This window comes from Hydra vulgaris, chromosome 12 (assembly GCF_038396675.1).
Source record: "Hydra vulgaris chromosome 12, alternate assembly HydraT2T_AEP".
Classification (NCBI taxonomy): Eukaryota; Metazoa; Cnidaria; class Hydrozoa; order Anthoathecata; family Hydridae; genus Hydra; species Hydra vulgaris.
This window is the reverse complement of record NC_088931.1, coordinates 56259444-56282915: the sequence shown is the minus strand read 5'-3', so window position 1 is coordinate 56282915 and position 23472 is coordinate 56259444. Positions and strand designations below refer to the sequence as shown.

Sequence of the window (23472 nt, the reverse complement as noted above, 5' to 3'; positions counted from 1 at the left end):
GCCAACAGAGTAGAGTGACCAAAGGTACAACGTGGTCAAAGGTACAACAGGTTCCCCTACATAGCAAGTTTAAAAGCAAAAAGGAATTTATAGGAAGATCTAAATTCTCAATTCTTTTTATTTAATAACTTACCATGGTTTTTGCTTTTGCAAATAAAACATTACAACACATTTTTATTTTATTATTTTACTTATCATTTAGTTTTTTAAAAATGATACAATTTAATATTTTATTATTAATTTGATATTAGTAATGCATGCTTCAAATATATTCAAAGTGATATAATAAACTGAACGTTAGGGATAGCCAAAATGTAGAAACATTCATTAAGGTTTTTAGTTTCCAACAGTATACTTTTATTATGTTATTCTGCTATTTTCTGTCTTGTTCTCTAATATTTGTTTAAATAATTATCTCCACAATTATCTCAGTTAATCTTATTGTTTTTTATAATTTTGAAAGAATAATTTACCTAATACAAACCTGTTAAATTAATGTAATAGTTGTAAGTCATGTCCTGTAAATGTGTCGCCAGTGCTGAACGTAGCTTCTCAACCTTGCGAAGAATTAAAAATTGGCTGAGAACAGGTATGACAAAAAACAGACTAGTCGGATTGGCTTTACTTAATGTGCACAGAGAAATTCTAGTAAATATTAAAGAATATAACTTGAAGAAAAATATTAAATAAAAAGAACTAGTATAAGCAAAGTTAAGAGAAAAATGTTCTTGAGATATTCGAAAATAAAAAACTTCAAAAAGTTATTAAAAGAAAACAAACAAAAAAACAACAACTTTTAAGTTTTATTAATTTACTTTGTTTGCATTGTTTATATTGTTGTGTGTTTTTGTGTATTGATTATATTGTCTTGTATTTTTGTGTATTGTTTATATTTACGTGTTCATATGTGTGTTGTTTATATTGGTCGCGCATTTTTTTTAATTTTTTTTTGTGTGTGATGTTGCTGCTAATTATTTTTATTATTGTTGCGTTTTTCATTTGTTTCTAATATTCAAGTGATTTCGTAGTTTTTTGTCTCATCATAATATTTACTTGTATCTTTTTGTTTTCATTTAATTTTCTTATAATGAATGAATGAGATTTTAACTAATCTTAATTAATTTAATTAATTAAATAATTAACGATCTTAATTAATTAATGAATAAGAGTTTAACGATCAGAATCTGATCGTTAAACGTTGTGTTATCTCATTCTTTCGTTATCTCTCATGTCAGCTCATTCACTTTTTCATTTTTTTGTTATTAGTCTGACTTTTTTTTAATAGTTATTGTTCTTTTTTTTATTATAGTTATTTTTTTGTCACTATCTATTTTATTACTTTTTGTTGTTTGTTTGTTTTTTGCTTTATTTGTTTATTGTATTAAGGTGTTACTCCAAAGACTAGTTTTTTATAAATTTGTAAAATTATAAATAAATCTGTAATTTTTTTCAATTTTATGGTTGAATAAATGGATTTAAATAAAATAAAAATAAAAAATTGTAACATAAGTTGTTAAAATAATCAACAACTCAAGTATGATTTTTCGGCAATTTTTTTTTTACAAATACTAACATACAAAAAAAGAGGGGAAGGGGCGATCGCCCCCATAATCCCCATATGGATCCGCCCTTTGTTCTTATGCACTTTTATGCGTAAAGTTAAAGTTGAACGGCGGCTTCTTTGCTTTCTAGATTCTTTAACTTCATAGGTTGTTTCTACAAAAAGTTTTTAGAGTTATATTGATTAATTTTGCTTAGTTAATTAATTTAACCCTAACTACTCTGTACGAAGTAAGAAATAAAAAATAAAAAAAAAACTAAATATAAAAAAAATTATCGCGGAAAATATCACAGTTGAAAAAACGGGATTGTTTCGAAGGTCTCGGAAATTTTTCCGCTCCCAACATGTAAAATTTAGTAAACATAAAATGCAATTTTAAAATTATCTGTAGCGTAACGTGCTCTGTAACAAATTTTGTTATAAAATTAGTTATGGCAACTCCAACTCGTCGTTTGTGGACAACCATTTTTAAAGATAAAAGAGTTTTCCCAGCAGTTCTAAAAAAGGCTTCTTATAATATAAATGCACATTCGTGCTGTCTTCTATTACCTAACAAACCAAGTACGTTTGCCTTATTAATATAATCATTTTATTGAAAAATATTTAAAAACTTGATATAACAAGTTATGGAATTATCCAAATCATTGAAAACCTCTATTTTGATATTTTTTCTATTTTTGTACTTTTTATTTTTATTTGAAGTAAGTTCAAGGAGGGTTAAAAAATTTAAAAAAATATTTTTTTTGTAAAAGTTATCGTGTTGGGCAAATCATCAAATTGTTTTCAAAAATGATAAGTTTTCTCAAAAAATCTGTTTAAAAAGGTAGTTTGAAAATGTATACAAGCTTTAAACAATTATTACATTTTAAAGTTGAATGTCCTTAAAAGTCTTTTTTTCCAAACCTTATTATTGTGTATTTGAATTTAAATTAAAGGGAAAAACAGAATTACTTACAGAATTTATTTACTTATATTACTTGAGTTTTTTTATAATACTTTACGATTTTAAAAAGATTAATGCTACACTAGCTGATAGGACCAAAAAAAAGTGAGAAATTACAACAAAACTACCAAACAAATTTGATAAAAATTATCAATGAAGAAATTTAAAGAATTTTGAAAATTTCAAATTTTTAAGAACATTTAAAAAAAAGTTTGACTGTAAAGTCAAAGCAGAAGTTAACATAAGGAAGATTATCATTGATAAAGAATTATAAATGCTTTCACACAAAGTATAGTTAATAGGTTTTCAATTTCTTGGTTCATAGACAAATTATTTTTATTTTGTAATTATTATTTTATTTATTATTCTATAGTATTTTTAATACAAGTTGTTAAAAATTCAAAATGATTTTATTAGTAAAAAGTTACTTGAATATTTTTTAAATAAATATTCCAGTTTTTGTATATTAAGACATGAGTGATTTTTTTATTAATATAGAAGTTTTTTTTTTAAATTGTTGTTTCATATATTTTTTTCTATAAAAAAAAATTGTTTATGTTATTGGTAATATTTAATTACCATTATACCTTTATCTTTTTATTTCTGATAACAAAATTTGGTTTTGGACACCCTGCCAAGATTTTTGGATCATTTATATATTTTTAAAAAGGATGTTACTTAACTTTCCATGCATTGTTAAGTGCCATAGATCGAACAGCTAATAATAAATCATGGTTCAAAATGGTTGAACAATCAAAGATTTATAGTTACATTTTAGAAACTGGTTTATAAGTCCAATAAATCCATTTATAAATTTTAGAAACTGGTTTATAAATACAATTGTATATTCTCTTAAATATTCTATAAATTTAGAAAATATGAACTCAAATAATAGTTTAAATTCATGTCTTCTATAGAAAAAGGGCCTCAAGCTGCAGAGCAATACTCCAAATAAGAAAATAGAATATTTACAAACTATTGCTTCAGCTACCTGGTTGTGCCACAACCAGGAAGCTAAAGCTATAGCAATTGTGTATCATAGCACCAATCAAGCTCTGTGTAGAGTTCTTTAAAAATATGTATGATGCTTGTGTCTGTTGTGGTAAAGTGAAAATGAGAATCCTTAAATTTGTCAGCAGGATTTGTTTCATAGAAGTTACTGTGATGCTTTTTAAAAAGCATGTAATTGTCTTTGTTAAAGCTTATTTGCCTTTGTTAAAGCTCATAAACCATTTGCCTACAACTTATCTGTTAATCTTGGTTTGTATATGCATGACTATTGAGGCACATCACTGAGAATATTAACCCAAACAGTTATGCTAGAATAAATTAGTATATTTGATTATTTTTTTAAAATTAAAACAAGCTATTATGCATTTTTATCTTGTTCTAAAATAAAAATGTATTGCGATTAGAAAAAGCACTTAAAATAAACATATTTGTATGAACATATATTTAACTAAAATATTTTATGATGCTTTTAATATATAATGTTCTATGTGCATTCTCTTTTTTTTTAAATAATGAAAGTTGCACCTTTAAAAAATGTTTTTTTTTTCTTAATCAATACTTGTTTTTCAAAATCTAACTTAAGTTTAGTAGCCTGTTAGTTTGTAATTAACACACACACACTCACACACACTCACACACACACACACACACACACACACACACACACACACACACACACACACACACATACACACACAAACATACACACACACGCGCACACACACACACACACACATATATATATTTATATATAGGGGCAGACTAAGGCTTGAAATTGACCCGGAAATTTTACATTTGTCCGGCCCACATCAAAGAAAAAGAAAGTATACAAACCCAAAGTTGATTAAATGCTCCACCTAGAAAAAATAACAAATAGAAAGACGCAAATTTAATTTTAAGAATGTGATTAAGAAGATACTATTTTATTATTAGTTTTTTAAGCAGATCACTTGTTGAAGCTCGTCAATTATTTTGTCTGCATTTAGGTGCATCAAAAAAAATTTTTCTGTGTTCATCATTATGAATGATTCTAAGTTGTCTTGAATCATGATGCAAACGGTTTTTAATGAATTTTAAAATGGAAAAGCTTCTGTTATATGCAACTTGAGTGGATGAAAGCGACAAAATATACTTATATGCTAAACCAATTCTTGCATATGCTTTATTTACTAAATTGTATTGAATCAAAACCAGGAAACAGCAATTTTTGCAGGCAACACATGACTTATGAAAATTATTTCTAAGTTCTTCAACATTTTCTGAGTTTTCTATCGCTATGTCATACGTACTTAAAACAGAGTCTTTAATGCTATCCCAGTTCCAAATGAAACTGGTAAGCTCTGTACGTAAATTTTTTGTTGTTGCTTGTTCATCAAATGGCAGTAGATGTTCACTTAATTTTTCACAAATGGTAGTTTGTACATTTTGAATTTTCAACTGTTCAAAGTTTTTAAGGCTTAAAAGAGAGAAATCAGCATAAAACTCTTGACTTCCTTGAAAACGCTTGCTTATGCTTTCTATGATGGTTTTAAATATTATGTCATGAACTTTTACTTTATAAGAAGTGAGAATATCAAGAGGAAGTTCAGGTTGGCTTGGACCATCTTCATCAGGAAATAGTTTTTTCTTTCGGATTCCCTTTTCTGGCAGAGTACTTTTTGCTTCCAAATCATGTAAATCAAGTTTTTCATTAACTTTACTGACAAAATTATTTATAACCGCTAATACAGTATCAAACTCCGTAGAATAAGTTTTTAGTTTTTCTGTAGTTTTTGTTACCATGTTATAAGCGATCAAAATGTTCATATTAACGATTTGCAAATATTTCGACAGTGGTGTTGTTAACTGAAAAATTTGTAGATATATCTGTGCAGTTAAGATCTTTTCATATTTCAGGAGTCCATCTTTGAAGCCTTTCACCTTTATACAAACATCAGGTATAAACTTAAATTGTTTTTAATGTGAAACAATGTAATTACAAATTTAACCTATAAACCAGAATCTGGATTCGCAAATTTGCTAAATATTTTTGTAAGTGCAGCATTGACCACCAACATGTTTCACCAATAGTTGAAATCCTGCAATGATGTTTGTTATTTTGATTTTTTGCCAAAAAAATGTCCATTCTCTGATATGATCCACAAATAAAACGTCATTCAATAAATTAAATAGTGAAATACTAGAAAGTACTGTACTACAAATATCTGACATAACCAAATTAAGAACATGAGTATTACACCAAACATGTATATGGTTGGGATTTTCTTTGAACATCCATGCTGCGAATTCTTTGTATTCTCCATTCTTGTTGGCAGCTCCGTCTGTTGCCTTACCAATGCACTTTAATATATCAATGTTCAATGTATGCAGAGTTTGCGACATTATACTCGATAAATATTCCCCAGTAGAAAATTCGTGCAACCATTGTTAATAACCTTTCGTAAATTCAGTCGGTTACATATCTAACGACAGTTAAGGATTGATCCTTAGTCATTATATATTGTGTTGTATCAATTTGCAGCGAATACATACCAGCTGTGTTAACTTCTTTGGTAATGGTTTTCTGTATCAAGCGATACATAATTTGAATTAGTTTTGTGATTGTGCTCTCGGAGAGCAAAGTTACCATGGAACCTCTTCCAGTACTTCCTGTTTCTTTTCGTTTTGCACTTTTCTCTATGCAAGTATTTATATGCACATTAAGGCAGATGTCGTATTTACTTACAAGCAACACCAATTCTAAAAAGTTGTCATGATCAAGCGATTTATCTAAAAATGTGTATACCGCTTCAAACTCCTGTCCTCTGTAACTCAGACCATGTTTACCAATCAGCTTTATTATTTCTATCACTCATAACATTACCTGATATCACTTTTAAACTTGTTCTCGTTGTACTGATAATTGTGTGGAAAACAGTAAGTTTTGAACATTAGATTCTGAAAAATATTGAAAATATGCTCTGTTGATTTGTTATAGCATGATGTACGCTTCTATTCTTGGATGAATGTGTTATTTGTCTGTCATTCCTTTTATAAAAGAGTTTAATACATCAATTGAAGAAAATGCTAAGCATATTGAACAATATAATGCATTATCGTCCTCAGAATAAAATAACCATTTACCATTCGTACCATTATGTCGCACAAAAGATTTCATAATAATCAGATATGTAGCAGTTTGAACTGGATGAACTTCAAAAAATTTGTTAAGAAGGGTTGATGGTGGATAAGAAAACCAGTGTATATGTTGTTCTGCTTGATCAACAACAATTTTAACAATTTGTTCACTTATGGTTTCTATGCAGTTAGTGTTTGAATTGATTTGGCTCTGAGTGTGAGTCTCATTTTGCATATATGCTGACAAACTTTCAACTATTACCTCTGTAGTACTTAATACTTCATCAACTACCTTAGTAGCATCATGCACTATTTCTGTCGGTGTTGGTATGTGATTAATATTTGAGCTGACCATAGCCTGTTCAGCCTTTTCTATATTTTCATGAGCTATGCTTGTACTGGAATCTCTTTTAGAAATGAAGTCACTTATTTTGAGATATTTATTAGCTGCTGATTGAATCAGTTTTTGTTTTTTATCACATAATTTTTCAGCTCCTCCATTTCTTTTCTTGCATTCACTCATTTTGAAATTTTTGACCGACCTGATTTAGGTCGGCCCACCTGCCAAAATTCATACGGGCCCACTGGGAATTCTTCCGGTGCTCCCTGGGGCCAGTCCGCCATTATATATATATATATATATATATATATATATATATATATATATATATATATATATATATATATATATATATATATATATATATATATCAGGGATGCGGAGTCCCAAAAAGACTTTTGGTTTATAACTTTATATTTTTATGATCTCTAGTGGCCAGAAGCTCTAAACATGTTGGTTAATTAATGACCTGCTATAAGAAAAAAAGTTTTGATGTATAATGACTTGAAATATATTGTTTTGGAGCCCCGGAGTCCTTGCCACCATTATACCTGAGGACTCCAGGTTCAAAAATTGATTTTTCTTCTGACCTACAAGTCTTGATTTTTTCCCCATTTTAGCCCATAAGCTTTTTTATATTTTTAAAGCTCCTGGATACCAAAAACTAGAAAGAAGTAATCTTTCTAGTTTTTGGTAATCTGTGACTTTCAAATCTGGAGTCCTTTTTGGGACTCCGCATCCCTGATATTTATATATATGTGTAAGTGTGTGTGTGTGTTATTCACTGTTCCGTAAAAGTTTAGCAGAAAATTGGCGTTTTTTCATGAAAAAAATAATATTTGCCATAAAAAATGTAAAAATAAATAAGGTCCTCAAATTTTAATTTAGGCGGTGCCCAAATACGGTTGATGCTGTTGAAAATGGTCTATAATAGCCCCTGATATATATATATATATATATATATATATATATATATATATATATATATATATATATATATATATATAATTTTGCAATTTTTCCACAAAGCTTTTGAATAGGTTTCCAATCAAATACCTATAGAAATTGTTTTTAGAATAATAAATTTTTATTAAAGAATTCAAATTAGCGATCTAGCTAAAAAGCATTGCAAAAAAATCTAAAATAAAATATGAAAAATGTCAACTTATTTAAAAGTCGATTCTAAGAAGATACACCACTAATTTGGTATAAATGCGCAATACTCAAACAATGATGAAATTGTTGTGATCAATCTTGGCACCATTGATACAAAGGGAAAACAAACAGCAGAATACACTAAAAAACGCGCTATTCAAAAATTGGTTGTTTTTTGCAGCAGTTTTTGTGGATATTAGGCATGACTGCATGCTGACAGTGACTGAAGACAGATTTGTATTTTTAATGAAACTTTGTATGTTTTTTTTTAAATATATTTTATAAAATTCATATTCAAAAAAATATAAGTACTTTTATAGATAGCTGCAGTTGAGGGTCTTTAGAAAATTAATTACAAACTGATTCAACTGGCTAATATAACTGGCTAATATAAATAAGAATGGAAACTGACTAATATAAATAAGAATAATGAACTCAACAAAACCAAAAAGGCAATATTATGCAACTCGTTAGCATGTATCAGACTCCGATAAAAAAAATGAGGAGAATGTTTAACCAGTCACAAAGGGACAACCAAATTTATTTATACTGTGTGAACAGGAAATAGAGAATTCTTCCCAAGAAAAAATTCAACTAGATATAATAAAACAGAGTTTCAAGCAGCTCTAAAAAAAATTCCAGAATTTTGTTCAATGTTTCTATTCCTCTAACCTAGACGAGTTTTAAAAAATTAACCCATTAAAAGCAAATGGTAGGTTCCCTGAAGTTTTATGGTATGCCTGCTGAGTCGCGATACGCCTGCTGTTGTCACTACCTAAATCCCAACTAAGTGTCGAGCAACTGTTTTCGGTCTTAAAGCACATGACTCCAGACCATCATAGTCGCTTTATATCTGAGTTAATTGACAATATGCTTTTTTTTATGAACAAAGTTTTTAATTTGAATATTTTTGATGATATAGATATTGTAACAATTTTTTCTTTATGCATGTAATTAGTAAAACTAAAAATTTAAATCTTTTTATAACTTTATGACTATATGGTTTAAAACAATCTGAGAAAAAAAAATTTGTGCATTAAATACAACATATTTCTCAAATAAAATCTATCTTTTGAGTTCTATTATTCTCATTAATTCTCACTATCCTGGAAAAGCGGGATAAATATACTTTTCAGTAAACAGCAGTTATGTAGTGGTAGCATCATTTTGGATTTAAAATGAGTAGAGAAAACATAAGAATTATGTTTTCTCTACTCATTTTAAATCATTACTCATTATTATTATTATTTTAAAAATTACTCATTAAAAATTATAAGAGAAAACATAAGAATTATGTTTTCTCTACTCATTTTAAATCCAAAATGAGATGCAATTTTTCCACAAAGCTTTTGAATAGGTTTCCAATCAAATACCTATAGAAATTGTTTTTCGAATAATAAATTTTTATTAAAGAATGGCAAAAAAAAATAATTTTTTAAATTTTGAAATGTTATGCAGCTATGACTTTTTTTGATATTTAATAATAAATAATAAAAAAATAAATAATTTAAACCTGGAATGAAAGACATTCAACTAAAACCAGCTGGTTTAAGGCTTCTAAAAACTGGTCTTTTTACTATGTGCAAATTTGCTGCAGCGCAAAACACTTTAATATGGATTGCTGTGAAGTGCTGTCTGTAGAATTAAATCAAAGAAATTTTGGAAAAATGCATTGAAATTAAATGTTAGTCCTTCTGTAAAAGGAATCATTACACAAAAGAACTTTTATTTATTTGTTGAGGTATTTTATAACCTTTTTTTTTTGGTTTTTTGTGACCTAGTTAGTATGTTATGATTTTTTACCTTGTTAGTTTAACTTAAAAATTACAGAAACATTTGATTTTTATTAACTTTTTTTGTTGAATTTATGGCTTTCATCCTGTTAATTGACACAATTTTTTTATTGCATGTAACTAATTTGTTAGTTAAATAATTTTGCGTATCTAAACCATAATGCTTTGTTTCAATTTTTCATTAGCCATTATTAAAATAAGAGTTCTGCATTTTATTAGCATAGTATACCAAAAAATCAATGCCTTCAAACAATGCCCCAAAAAACATTGAATTATGTACATTAATTTTGGCATGCCACAGTTTGTTTTATTTATCATCTTAGCAAGCATTTGTGGTGTGATGTTTTGCATATTGGGATTTGGCCATCCACAATTTTAAAACGTGATTTAAAAAATATCTGCTTTGTAGCAAATTCCCAGTCAATACTCAATCTAACAAAATGAATGAATTTGATAAGGAAGAAGATGATCTTTCCGGTTAAATGCTCTTTCCCAGTGCTTTGTGACAAGATCATGTTTTTTTGAAGCACAATAACAAAACAAAAATGGAGTCCCAAAATTTTTATTGACTTCCAGAATTTTTTCGTTTTTCTTAAAAAATTAATTAGGTTTTAAAAAGTTATAAACATACACACACATATATATATACATATACATATAAATATATGTGTGTGTGTGTGTGTGTGTGTGTGTGTGTGTGTGTGTGTGTGTGTGTGTGTGTGTGTGTATATATATATGTTATAGACATGTGTATATATATATATATATATATATATATATATATATATATATATATATATATATATATATATATATATATATATAGAACCCTTAGATGTTGTCCAAAAGTTTTTTCCATATTTTGTTGACAATAAGTAAAAATTAAAATGCAAGACCGGAATTTTTTTTTTAATAATGCTAGACTGCCTGCCCCAACCAAACCCTCAGTCGATGTAGCAGCACTTCCTCGCGGGTCAGGCTAATTGTCAGTCGGTGTAGCAGCACTCTCTTGCAAGTCAGGCTATTTGTCAGTTGATGTAGCAGCACTCCCTTGCGAGTCAGGCTATTTGTCAGTCGATGTAGCAGCACTCCCTTGCGAGTCAGGCTATTTGTCAGTCGATGTAGCAGCACTCCCTTGCGAGTCAGGCTATAAGATAGTCGATGTAGCAACACTCCGCGCATGATTTACAGTAAAAAAAATAAAAATAAAAACATTTTATTAAAAAAAATAAAAATAAAAACATTTTATTAAAAAAAAATAAAAATAAAAACATTGTTTATATTGTTAAAACATTCAGAATGTTTTTAAAAACATTCTGGTCAATTAAATTTGCGTTTTTGTGGTTTTTTTATATAACAATTAATTTGTAATTAAATTAATGGTTTTGACTTTCGTCCAACACGAAAATGTTGGACGAAAGTCAAAAGTAATTAAAAGTGACGTATGTGTTGGCGTAAGAATCACTTTTTTCCTTCCGCTCTTCCCAAAGCCAACAAACTATAGATCTATATATATATATATATATATATATATATATATATATATATATATATATATATATATATATATATATATATATATATATATATATATATATGTATAGAGTATCCAATGCCGGTCAAAAAATCAATACCGGTATTTCGGTATTATAAAAGTATAATACAGGAATACCAGTATTAAATATTTTAAATTTTTAATGCAAAGTAATTAAATTTAAGAATCATAAAAACTTAAAAATAATGCAAGTTTATTGATCTATTTGGTAGAACCTTTATCTTTTATTCCATGAAAGTAACCTCTTAAAAAACAAAGAGCATCAAGAGTTTTGTTGCCCATTCTGCACCGCAACTTGTTTAAAATAATACCTGCAAGCAGAATATGCTCTTTCGAATTCAATGCTAATTATCCAAATCGTTAAAAGAAGATCATAAACCTGTTGAGATATTTTCCTCACACCTTCATCTTCAAAGAGACTCATTTCTTTTTTTAAGACACTTGATTATATCACCAGCGTGTTGTGGTTGTTTCCCAACCTTATAGTTTATTTGTTTACAAATGGCCTTGTACATGTCTTTTTTTCATTGATTTCTCAGAATTTTTTCCTTCGTCCATCTCAACTTGAAGAACCTCAAAGTGAAGAATTTCTCGGGCTCGTTCTTCAACAGCAGTGCTTTGATTCCAAAGTCCCTTTTGATTTACAATGCCCAAAATTGAGAAAACTCGCTTTTGATGCACATGGAAAGTTAATGCTTAATAAGTTTGAGTTTCCAATATCATCTTCTAGACCTTTATGCAGATAAGAAATTAAATCGGACAACTACGTTCTTCTTGCAGTAATACGTTGTTTTAAAGCACTCATAAATTCTATGCTCAATGAGGACTTAATTTCACATAGCCTGTCAAACATAAAAGTCAATGCTGCATCCGCAGAAATTAAGTAAGCATCCTTGCAACAAAGTGACTCAACGGCTAATTTTACCGGCAAAAGTGCTGAGATAGTAGTTGAAACTGTTTCAAAATCAGTTTCTGTAAAGTTTATATTAAGTTTTAAATCTATATCTGATTTTTGAATGCATGACTTTAATTTGTAAAAACGTTTGAGCATTGCTAATAGGCTATTCCATCTAGCTTTGGAATCTGCAATTAAGAAGTATTCTTTACAAAATTCGAGCTTAACATAATTCTGTAAAACCTTATTTTTTTATGGTGAAGGTTTGAATATTTGCACAATTTTCCTTACTTTTTGTATCAGGGGACCAATTTGACTATGTAGTGATTTCTGTATCTTGTTCTTGTATATTGTAATCCATCGCTAATCCTTCCTCGTATATATTTGAAATATTTTCAAAGGCACCATTGTCTTTGAAAATAATTCAAAAAGGAAAAATTGCAGTTTTTGTGCTCTTCCGCATCTGAATATGAGTCGAAGTCTATTGATTCATTCGAGCAAAAGGTTCTTTTTTTGGTTGTTTCTTTTTTATATAGAACATCTACAACTGCAAGTTGAATTGCATGGGCCAAACACAACTGCTGGGCAGCCAGTATTAATTTGCCTACTTTTTGTATAACTGCTGCACCATCATTTGTTAAACAAACAATATTCTTTTCTAATGACAAGCCATACTGATTCAATTTTTTACTTAAAAGTAAGACACATTTTTCTGCAGATAAATCTCTATTGATTCGGAGAAGTCCTAAATTCCAAAACTTTGACTCCAAGTGAAGATTCGCGTTTATGTATTGCCGGCTCCATAAGGAAGTCCACTCATCAAAAGTAATACTAAAACTTTTTCCATTTAATTTATATTCTGATATTTCTTTAATTACTAACTGTCGAATAGTTTCGCTCTAACTTGTGACAATTTTTCGTATAGTTGTGGCAGATTTTAGAAGTTATCACTTAAATTTAATGCTTTTAATAGTTTTTGAAGATCATTGGATGTTATGAAAGTTCTGAATGGAAGCCCATCAAGTGCTGTCATTCTAGATCAGATTTCTGCCAGGGAGTCTTCTGTAGTTTTTTAAAAATATATAGTAATTTTTGGAGGAGGTGTATCAGATATGGAACTAGATTCACCAAGAGGTTCAATAGCATCTCGTTTTCGTAATATTACATCATGCTTTGTTTTTAAATGCTTATGAAGGCCGCTTGTTGAGCCACCTGCTCTTTTTAAAATTTCTGCGCACTTCTTACACTTTGCATTATTCCCTTTTTCATCTTTGAGAAATAAAAACCAAACAGAATATTTATCTCCGCCTTTTAAATGCTCAATAAACTTTTTAATTTCACTCTCCATCTGCTAAATTAGAATATTATCTCTATTTGTAAATATGTGTCACATTTTATCTTCACAATGTTTATTTCATATGTGACTGATATAAACATTTAATATTTAAATGAAATGAATTTAATTAAGTTTAAACTTAAAATTTTTTTAAACTTACCAAAGTTATTCTTGGTAATTATTTAAAAAAAACTATAAAAAAATCAGGTATATAAAGATTTTGTAATTTGTAAAAATGTGAACTTGTTTTTTACTTTTAGATCCTCGCAGTATAACTAAAAATATATAATATAGAACTCAAGAACTAAAAAATGTTTAATGCATTGCTTTAAAGTATACACACTTATGATTGTTTCAAAAAAGAATAAAAACAACAACCTGTAATTATAAACGTCCTAGGAATTTAAATGATTTTAAAAATGAGTCAAGTAATAATGAGAAGAGTTTCATCAAAGAGTTGTCAATGAATCAGAGTTTGACAACTTTACTTTTATATATTAGGTTTTTACTCAACAAAGATTTTAAACACATTATAGAATAAAAAGTATTTCAAGAATAAGCAAGAAATGTTTACGAATTTTCGTATATTTATAATCTGAAATACAACAAATTAATATCTACTTAAATGTTGCAATACTTTAATTAAAAATTTTGTTATAAATCAATTAAAAAAAGTACATGAAGTATACAAATATTGCTAAAAATAATAAATAAAAAAACAACCATTCTTATACTGAAATACTGGTATTTGAGCCTTTTAATACCGGTATTTGAAACTAGACAAAATCAACTGAAATCCCGGTTTTCGGTATACCGGTATGGGATTCCCTATATATATACATACATGTACATATACATATAAATATGTGTGTGTGTATATATATATATATATATTTGGAGCGGTAGTGGTGTAGTGGTAAAGCGCTCGCTTCATAAGCGAGAGGTTCCGAGTTCGATCCCCACCACGTCCCTGGTAGTACCGCGCTCAACTTGTTTCTCCACGCAGCGGCCTTGTTTGTCAAGGTTCATGTTTTGGAGTTATAGAGTTGAGAGAGGGTTATAACCACTATTAAGTAGCCTCCTCATCTGTAGTCTGTAGTGGCCTTCTCGGCCTTGAGGAGGTGAATAACAAAAGAAAAAAGAAGAATATATATATATATATATAAATATATATATATATATATATATATATATATATATATATATGAATGTGTGTGTGTTTGTGTGTATATGGATCAAATCATTATATTTCAACCAATGGCCTGTGGGTCACCATTTTCCTGATTTTTACGTATTGTTATGTGTATTATGTAGATAGGTTTAATTTGAAATTTCAGACTTCCGAGTACAACGGTTTAGAAATTATAGCCTTAGAAACATGACACAGTAGCTTCCCTCGATTTACAAATGGTCAAAACAAACTACTTTAGAGCTGTATAACTTGTCTCTCATTTTTTCTAGAACTATTTTATGAATAGTTCTCTCTTTAAAAAGTGATTTTTATTAACTTGTGTTAAATTAGAAAAAGTATGACTTCCTCAATTTTGGAAAAAATTGCTAAAATATGCCAAAATGAAACTAACTGTAGCATTATTCTATTCATCCACAAGTCTTTACAGATAAGTTTTCTGATTAGCTTTTACTATTTGCAATAAATGGACAAATTATAGGCACCTTGCTGCAGTTTTGAACTTAAATATATCTAAAAGCAAAATGTCCAATTGCCTACAAAGTCTAATTTTCAGCCATTTTATGGTGCTTGTAAATTTTTCTAACACTTTGTTTTGATCTAAGATTAACAGTATATAAGACCATTACACCCAACTATCAGATAATGCAAACATAAACTTGTCAAATCCACACCAAAAATGCCAGCATTTTTAGATAACCCTATTTTTCAATTATCAACGGTTAAATGTGTTACTAGAAACCAGTGCCCCTCTAATCTGCCATCTGGCCTATGTGAAGGATGCTAAGGTGAGGATGAGGGGGGAGGGGATTTGGGGTGGCACCAATCAAAGAAGGGGAGGGAGCAACTTCTGATATGCTGTGTGTGTGTGTATATATATATATATATATATATATATATATATATATATATATATATATATATATATAACTATTGTTATTTATTTATATTTTAGAATATTTTCTACCTCAATCATCACTTAAAAGGCATCTTCATTCAACTGGTAAGTTTTGTTTATTTTAACCAAAATTCTCACTATAAAAAAAATTGCTATCATGTCTGTTTTTTTATATACACATGTGTATCTTCATAATTAGGTTTGTTTTTATGTAATACTGTTGTTAAGACATAGAGAGACATAATTTGCTAAAATACAGCAATCAGAGTTGAAAAAAAAACTTTTTTTTTAAAAGACCCCAAAAAACACGGTTTTTTAGGTTTCAACTCTTTTTTTCATAATAAACTGTGTTTAGTCAACTTTTTTAATGAAAAAGAAAGCAATAGGGGTTGTCTATAAATTTTATCATGCTGTAGGAAAGGAAGGAGGGAGGAGTTAGTGGTTTTGTGACAACTCTTAGGGAACTTTTGACTAAAGAATTACAATGTTGTGGCAAGGGGTTAAAAATAGCCAAAAATTGTGTGAAGTAATTTATGGGCGACCTCTTAAAAGTTTTGCTTGAGTAAATGGTATTTTTTATCAATATTACTGCTTTAATTAATCAGTTAACACATTATTATTTAATGTTCTCTATATAAAAACAATATATGCCGCTCTTACCGCTCCTGTCTTTCTTAATTTCTTAATGTGGTTTAAACCATGGTTTAATCCAGCCTTTTTTTTTAAAGAAAATTTATATTCACTAAAATGAAACTCAAAAAACTCAAACTCGAAACAAAAATTTCTTTTTGTTACGCTTTTAATTGCATTTAAAATAAATTACTTTAAAACTTATCTTTTAAAACATTTTATTAAAGTTACGCAAAATGCTTTTACAAATTGCTTTCAATGATTGTTTAATGAATAAACAAATTTTATTTAAATTTTTAAAAACTGTTATATATATTATTTTTAAATTTTATAAACTTTATTTTTTTTTAAAAATTTGCTAAAAAATGTTAAAAAAATACCTCAGTCTATTTAAAATAATTTTTAATCATTTCTCCGATTAGTTAGTCATTGTCATAGTTAGTCAAAATAAATAAAAAAAGTTTTGAACAATTCTTTGTAAAAATAGAAACAAAAAAAAATGAAGCAATTAAATTAATCCACCGCAACGGAAGATTTAATTAAACTTATTCATAATTTAAAGTAACTTAAAACATTATCTTTCAAAAGATTTTTAGAAAGACAAGGAAAAATAGTTTCAAACGTTTAAGTTTATCAAAAAAAATATATCCATACAAATTTAAATATAACATTATTTGTTAATTTACACAAAATTGTTTATTTTAAACAATCACTATAATTAATTTTTTATTTTATTTAAATCCTTCGTTTAAAATAAAAACTTTAGAAAAGATCAGCAAGTAAAAGTTATTCATAACGTAACAATTTTTTAAATAGCGTTTAAATTGTTAAAACATCAAAACTGTCATGCTCAAATTGTAAAGAAAAAAATTTATAAGCGTGGTCAGTTACAGCGTGCGATCGCACAGCATTCTTGTCCAAGACTGTATATATATACAACGTATGTGTGGGATTTAAACACAATTTTTTTTCTTTAATCATTACAGAGGTATAGTCTGCATGGCAAATCCAACTTTATTATAGCAATAAGAATTTCTAAAAAATGCAAAATTTAGGAATTTAATAAAATAATTGCTGAATTTCATTTAGTAAACAACACAAAGTTTCTTTTTTATGAACAGGTTTTTTTTTGAAAGACAATGATTAACATTTTTCGTATACTTTCCTTTAATTTTAAGACTTAACTGAAATGGCTTTGATAAAAAATAAACATACAAACAAATTTAAAAACATTTTTATTATTTTAAAATATTTACACTACAAATGTATAAAAAAAAATTTATTTTAATTGGATGAAAATAAAGTTTGTAGAAATCCTATAATTTGTAATTTACTATGAATGCTTTATTAATTTAAATAGTTTCCCCTTTATGCGTGAAGTAAGAAATGGTATCAAATCGAGGAAGAAAAAAACAACTAAATTTGTGACATTCAAATAATTGATTTTCGTTATCAGCTATGGGATCATTTGATGATTTTTAAATGCCTTTTTGTTTTTGAATTAAAAAATTTTAAATAGACAAGTTAACTCACATAAATAATAGACAAAGAGTTAAAATATAAGTTAAAGAAAAAAGCAAAATTTTCCTTCTCAGCGTTCAACTACACAACATAAAGAGTAAATTCGATTTTTTACATCTTTCTCTATTTAAAAACCTATTAATTGCTTTTTCTCTTTTGTTTACATTTATTTAAAAAAAATTTATTATATTTATAATTAGTGAAAAAAAATATGAGTATAAAAAAACAAACTCTATTAAGGGTAATTCCATGTCAAATCAACCAAAAAAAAAATTTTCTGCACCATCCATTTCAGATTTTGATGATTTTCCGAATACAAGCTCATAAATAAAGAAAACTTCACTCCAAATTTTAGTGTCTAACTCCATACGGTTTCAGAGATATCAATACTCAGTCCCAATCTCTTTTTTGATCATATAGTCCCAATCTCTTTTTTGATCAAATTTTTGCATTGTTTTAAAAAGATTTTAGAATCTCAGGTACAATTCTAATATATAAACTTGTTTGCATTTCACATTAAAGATCTTTACTTTATACAACCTTTATGCTTAATGAAGGATTTTCTATTTACAACATTATTTTAGGGAAAGGAACTCAAAAATGATGGCTTAAACACTAAAAAATTATAGCTTCTATATGAAAATTCAGTTTCAAAATAATGTTAAGTTTTTTGATGCCCCGTACAAAATATGTATATCTTGAGATGCCTGAAAGACATGATTATAAATTTTTTTTCTAATGTTCTATATATAACAAATGCCATAAAACAAAAAAACTGCAAGGGTAATCTTTTTAAATCAGATTTATTTGCATTTAAAGTTTTATATTTCTAAACCCTAAAAGTATTGAAATTCCAAAATAAACCATGGAAATAATTGTAATAAGAAAAATAAAATTAAGGCAATAAGAATTAACAATCTTTAACCGTTTCATAAAAAATTAGTCCTCTGGTTTAAAGTTTACTCAGCTTTCCTTTAATGCTTTGATGATCAATTTCACTGATTTTGTATTGTCTTCCTGTGACAATTATTGGAATATTAATCATTAAGAATAAGTTTGTTGATGGAACCTAGCACACACCATCTCTAGAAGGCTGGCAATATAACTTTGAAGGGTAAAATGGATGCATGAATCTAACTTAAAAGTCTTTAATTTCAACATCAATATCCTCCACTAGTCCAATCTATGGATTGTTATTATAAATCAAACATTTCAATGCTTATATTAGGCAAGCAATCTTTAATAATCAGTTTAAAAAACTGATGAGATTATTAAAGTTTCAACATTTTTGTTTAAAAGCTTTGAAAAAAATTTCAATTTGAGTTATCATGTTTGACTCCTTAGATACGTATCAAAAACTAATTCCTATGATTTCATTTTGGTAAAAAAAAAAACATTCCAGATGCTGTAAGTATGATTTGTTGTTGCTCAATGAAGACTAGCAATTGAAGTTTGTCTTTGAACAGTCCTACCAAAATCATCATAGGGTGATTTACCATGACTTGTTGCAAAGAAAAATCATGTGCATTTCATAGCAAAATCTTGCCCATGGTAGCATATATTTATGAAGTGTTCGCAATTTTGTACTGGCCAGCACACCCATCTGAAAAGTAATAAACAGTTTCTATTTGGTGAGAAATATTGCTTTTAATATGTTCCATTGATAACTTCATACATGATATAACATATCTACATCATGCAGTAAATCATCTGAGAACATATTGAATCATATTTAATGACATTATTTACTTTATAATAAACTACTGTAGGATGCAATGTTGTTTGAATTTTGTTCCAGTGAAAAATTTGTACTTCGTCTTGTACAACAAACTCATAATTTTCTGAAAAATCACAAAGGAAAATGACCTCAGTACTACGTAACTCATTTTTTAGTTTCTATAAAAAATCAGCAATGTATGAATGTTTTGCAATGTAAAAATGAACAGTAAGTTTTTTAACTTATTTATTAAAGTATTAATTAAGCTACTTGATTTCTGTTAGACTTACTAGCACAGATCAGTCTGTTGTCTTCCATTGTTTGTAATCTATACAATAACCATGATCTTCATCAATATCTTCTTGAGAGTAGAATTCATTTTCAAGATAATGTCTTAATATAGAATCTTCTGGACACAAAGGGCAACAATGTAACATGCAATTCTTGTTAGCCCTACTAGAAATAAATCAATAAGTTCATGATAAACCTTGGATAATTCAACCGCACTAATCATTAATCAGCTCACACTGTAATGCACCATTTTGGACGATTTGAGCAACAGAGAGAAAAACAAGTTTTTATATCAGGATAACTGATTTTAAACTTAGCATACAGTAAATGCACATAAGTACAAATGAGTTATTTCCTTTCTTTTTCTTTTTTCAGGGAAAGATAAAACACCATTTTTCAGCAGCAGTTTGCGTGATATCTGCACCATATAGTTAGTAACACTAAATTCTTTTTCTATACATTTGTTTGACCAAGGCATTGGAACCAGTAGTAATTAAATTTTCTGATTCCATTTGAAAGTTAAGATTTTTTCTTTAATTTTTCCTAAAAGTATATATCATTTCAAGTATATATCATATCCATATCATTTGCTTTTTATTTAAGTTTATATATTAGAACTGTACCTGTGGTTCTAAAATCTTTTTAAAACAATGCAAAAATTAGTGTATATAGTTTTTTTTTTTCATTATTAATATCAATTTTTTTCATTATTAATATCAATTTTTTTCATTATTAATATCAATTTTTTACATTATTAATATAAATTTTTTATTTTTTTTTATAAAACTTTCAATGCAAAAAATTCAGATTCAAAAAAGAAAATCTCTGCAGTTTTTTTTTAATAAGGAGTTTTGTTATATATAGAACCATAGGAAAAATTTCAGAACCATATCTTTTAGGCATCTCAAGATATTCTTTTTTTTGTACGGGGAATCAAAAAAACTTTTAAAAGGTATTACACCATTTTGAAATTGAATTTTCCTAAAGAAGCTTTATTTTTTTAATGTTTTAGGTATCATTTTTGAGTTCTTCTCTCTAGAAAATAGTTAGGTACAAATTTTCAACACTATTGAGCAAGTATTTCATAAGTTAAAGCTAATATTGCTATGTAATTTGCTTAAAAAGTAAATGGTGCTAAAAAAAAAAGGTTAACAAAGAGATTTGGACTCAGTATTGATATCTCTGAAACCGTAAGGATTCAGACACTAAAATTTAGAGTGAAGTTTTCTTTCATAAATATGAGCTTGTGTTGCAAAAATCATTAAAATCTGAGATGGCATGGTGCCAAGCATAAATTGAATTGAGTTGGAATGAAGTAGTATTTCAGAAGTATATAAGATAAGTCAAAAGTATATAAGATTCAGAAGTATATAAGATAAGTCATTAAAGTTGATATTTTTGCATTTTTTTTAAATCAATAAAATTTAATGTACTGATATTATTGTAATGGTTTTGACTTATAGCTGAACAATAGTTGCAGGTTATTAAAGCATCTATAATAAAATGTTACTGCAGCAAAAGCAAAAAAAAATTTTTTTATTACTATTCTTGGTTCTAATTTTTTGTTTATATATTTTTATATATTTTTTTATATATAGTTTATATAGTTTATATATTTTAACAGCATCATTGAACAAGAAAGATTACTACAAAATTTTGGGTGTTCAGAAAGGAGCTTCTGCTACAGATATCAAGAAAGCATATTATCAAGTATATAATAATAAATAAAAATAAATATATTTAAAATTTTTATTGCTTAACTGTTACTTAATATAATTGTAATACTGTTATACCGCCTTTACCTAAAAATATTTATCAGCATTAATATTTGTTGTTATTTTTGTTTATGGTAATTAATTTTGATTTACTTTAATTAGATTTTTTGTATCATTTAAACTTTTCATTTATATTAGATTTTTATGTAATATTTAAACTTTTTTTTTTATGTATCATTTAAACTTTTTTTTTAATGTATTATTTAAACTTTCTTTTTTGATGTATCATTTAAACTTTTCATTTATATTAGATTTTTTGAAAGTTTGTTCAATTAGGTTTGTAAATTTTTGCAATCAATTCATTATTTGTTTTAAATCTTTATCTTTAAAGGGATCTAAAAGTGCAGAGACAAATTGTTTTTTAGTTCATAAAATTTAGTTCATAAAAATTTAGTTCATAAAAAAGACATTAGAAATTAAGTTTTGAATTAATTTTTACAGAACAAATTTTCTATTGAGATATCAATAAAAAACTTTTTTTCTCACCATCATACAGATTTTTGACCCTAAAATTAAACTCATATGAGTTTAATTATAGGGTCAAAAATCTACAAAAAAATTTTCTGTTATAAAAATATCTGGTTTCAAAAATGTGTGCACTCATTGCAGAGTTTCTTAAACAATTTAGTTTATATAATTAGATTGGATTTTCCTTTTTTATAGTTAGTCTGCAGTAATTATAAAATGCATTTGCATGTTATAATGTTATATGCTATTGCAGTGATTATAAAATTCGCATTTACATGTTTTTGTTAATGTAACATTAAATATTTCAGTTTATGACTTGACAAAATGAAAATTGTAATTAAACACAACAACTTTCCCAATTAATTATTCTAATTCAAGAAATTGTTTTATACATCAAAAATATTATATACATCAAAAAAGCCTAAATTATTTTAATAACTTTATTTTTTTAAATTCTGATTCACTCCCAACGAGCCTGCAAGCTACCACTATTAAGTTGGGAGTTACTAAAAATAAAGAATAGAGTTATAGAGCAAGGAAGTTGACAGAATCCTTAAAAAGTTGTTGATTGTTTGAGTCGGAAAAACATAAAGATTGGAGAGAGTTCTAAAGAGTTGAAGTGCGAGGAAAAAAATAAGACAAATAAAAGTTTTTAGAGTATACAGGAAGATAAATACAGTTAACAAATGAGACTTTGCTGAATGATGAGTCAAGTGACAATTAGTTTTAGTTAATGGAACTAGAGATGATAGCTCCTTTGGGCATCGACCATGAAAGTATTTGTAGAAAAAATAAATTTTTTGGACCTTGTCTAGAATAGAAAGATCATCTCTAGAAGAACTAGTCCAAATAAGACAACAGTATTCCATACAGGGACGAATAAGAGTTTTGTAGAGGTAGAGAGTGGAATCAGGAGTAAGAAAATGGCAAGTACGATTAAGAAAAGCAACCTTAGTAAGTGCATGTATATATGGTTTCCAAAAGAGGTCAGTAGTGAATGATAATCCAAGAAGACATAAAAAAGAGGACTCAGTGAGAGAGTTGTCATTCATCAATATAGTAATGTTGACAGTATAGTTGTTTGCAGTAAATATCTGAGTTTTGTTGGAGTTAAGATTAAAATGCCACTGCAAGCCCCGTTGCAGAAGTAAGATCAGATTCAAGAATAAATCCTTGAAAGAGTTGATAAGATCAGCCCTATGAATAAAAGGTAGGTCTAACATTCCACTATATTCCATAAGGTGGAATGTTTGACCTACCTGTGTTAATGACACGAT

The 23472-nt window shown here is 27.6% G+C and overlaps 1 protein-coding gene across 2 annotated transcripts in view; it reads left to right on the top strand.

Moving 5' to 3' along the window:
• Positions 1-1882: 1882 nt before the first annotated feature.
• The window catches only part of LOC100211135 (dnaJ homolog subfamily A member 3, mitochondrial), a 41097-nt gene continuing 19507 nt past the window's right edge, over positions 1883-23472 (top strand). For both annotated transcript variants that reach the window (XM_065813790.1, XM_065813789.1), the window contains exons 1-3: positions 1883-2122; positions 15851-15898; positions 21577-21662. In XM_065813790.1, the coding sequence (XP_065669862.1) occupies positions 1993-2122; positions 15851-15898; positions 21577-21662 (264 nt within the window). In that variant the 5' untranslated portion in view covers positions 1883-1992. The remainder of the gene's footprint in view (positions 2123-15850; positions 15899-21576; positions 21663-23472) is intronic.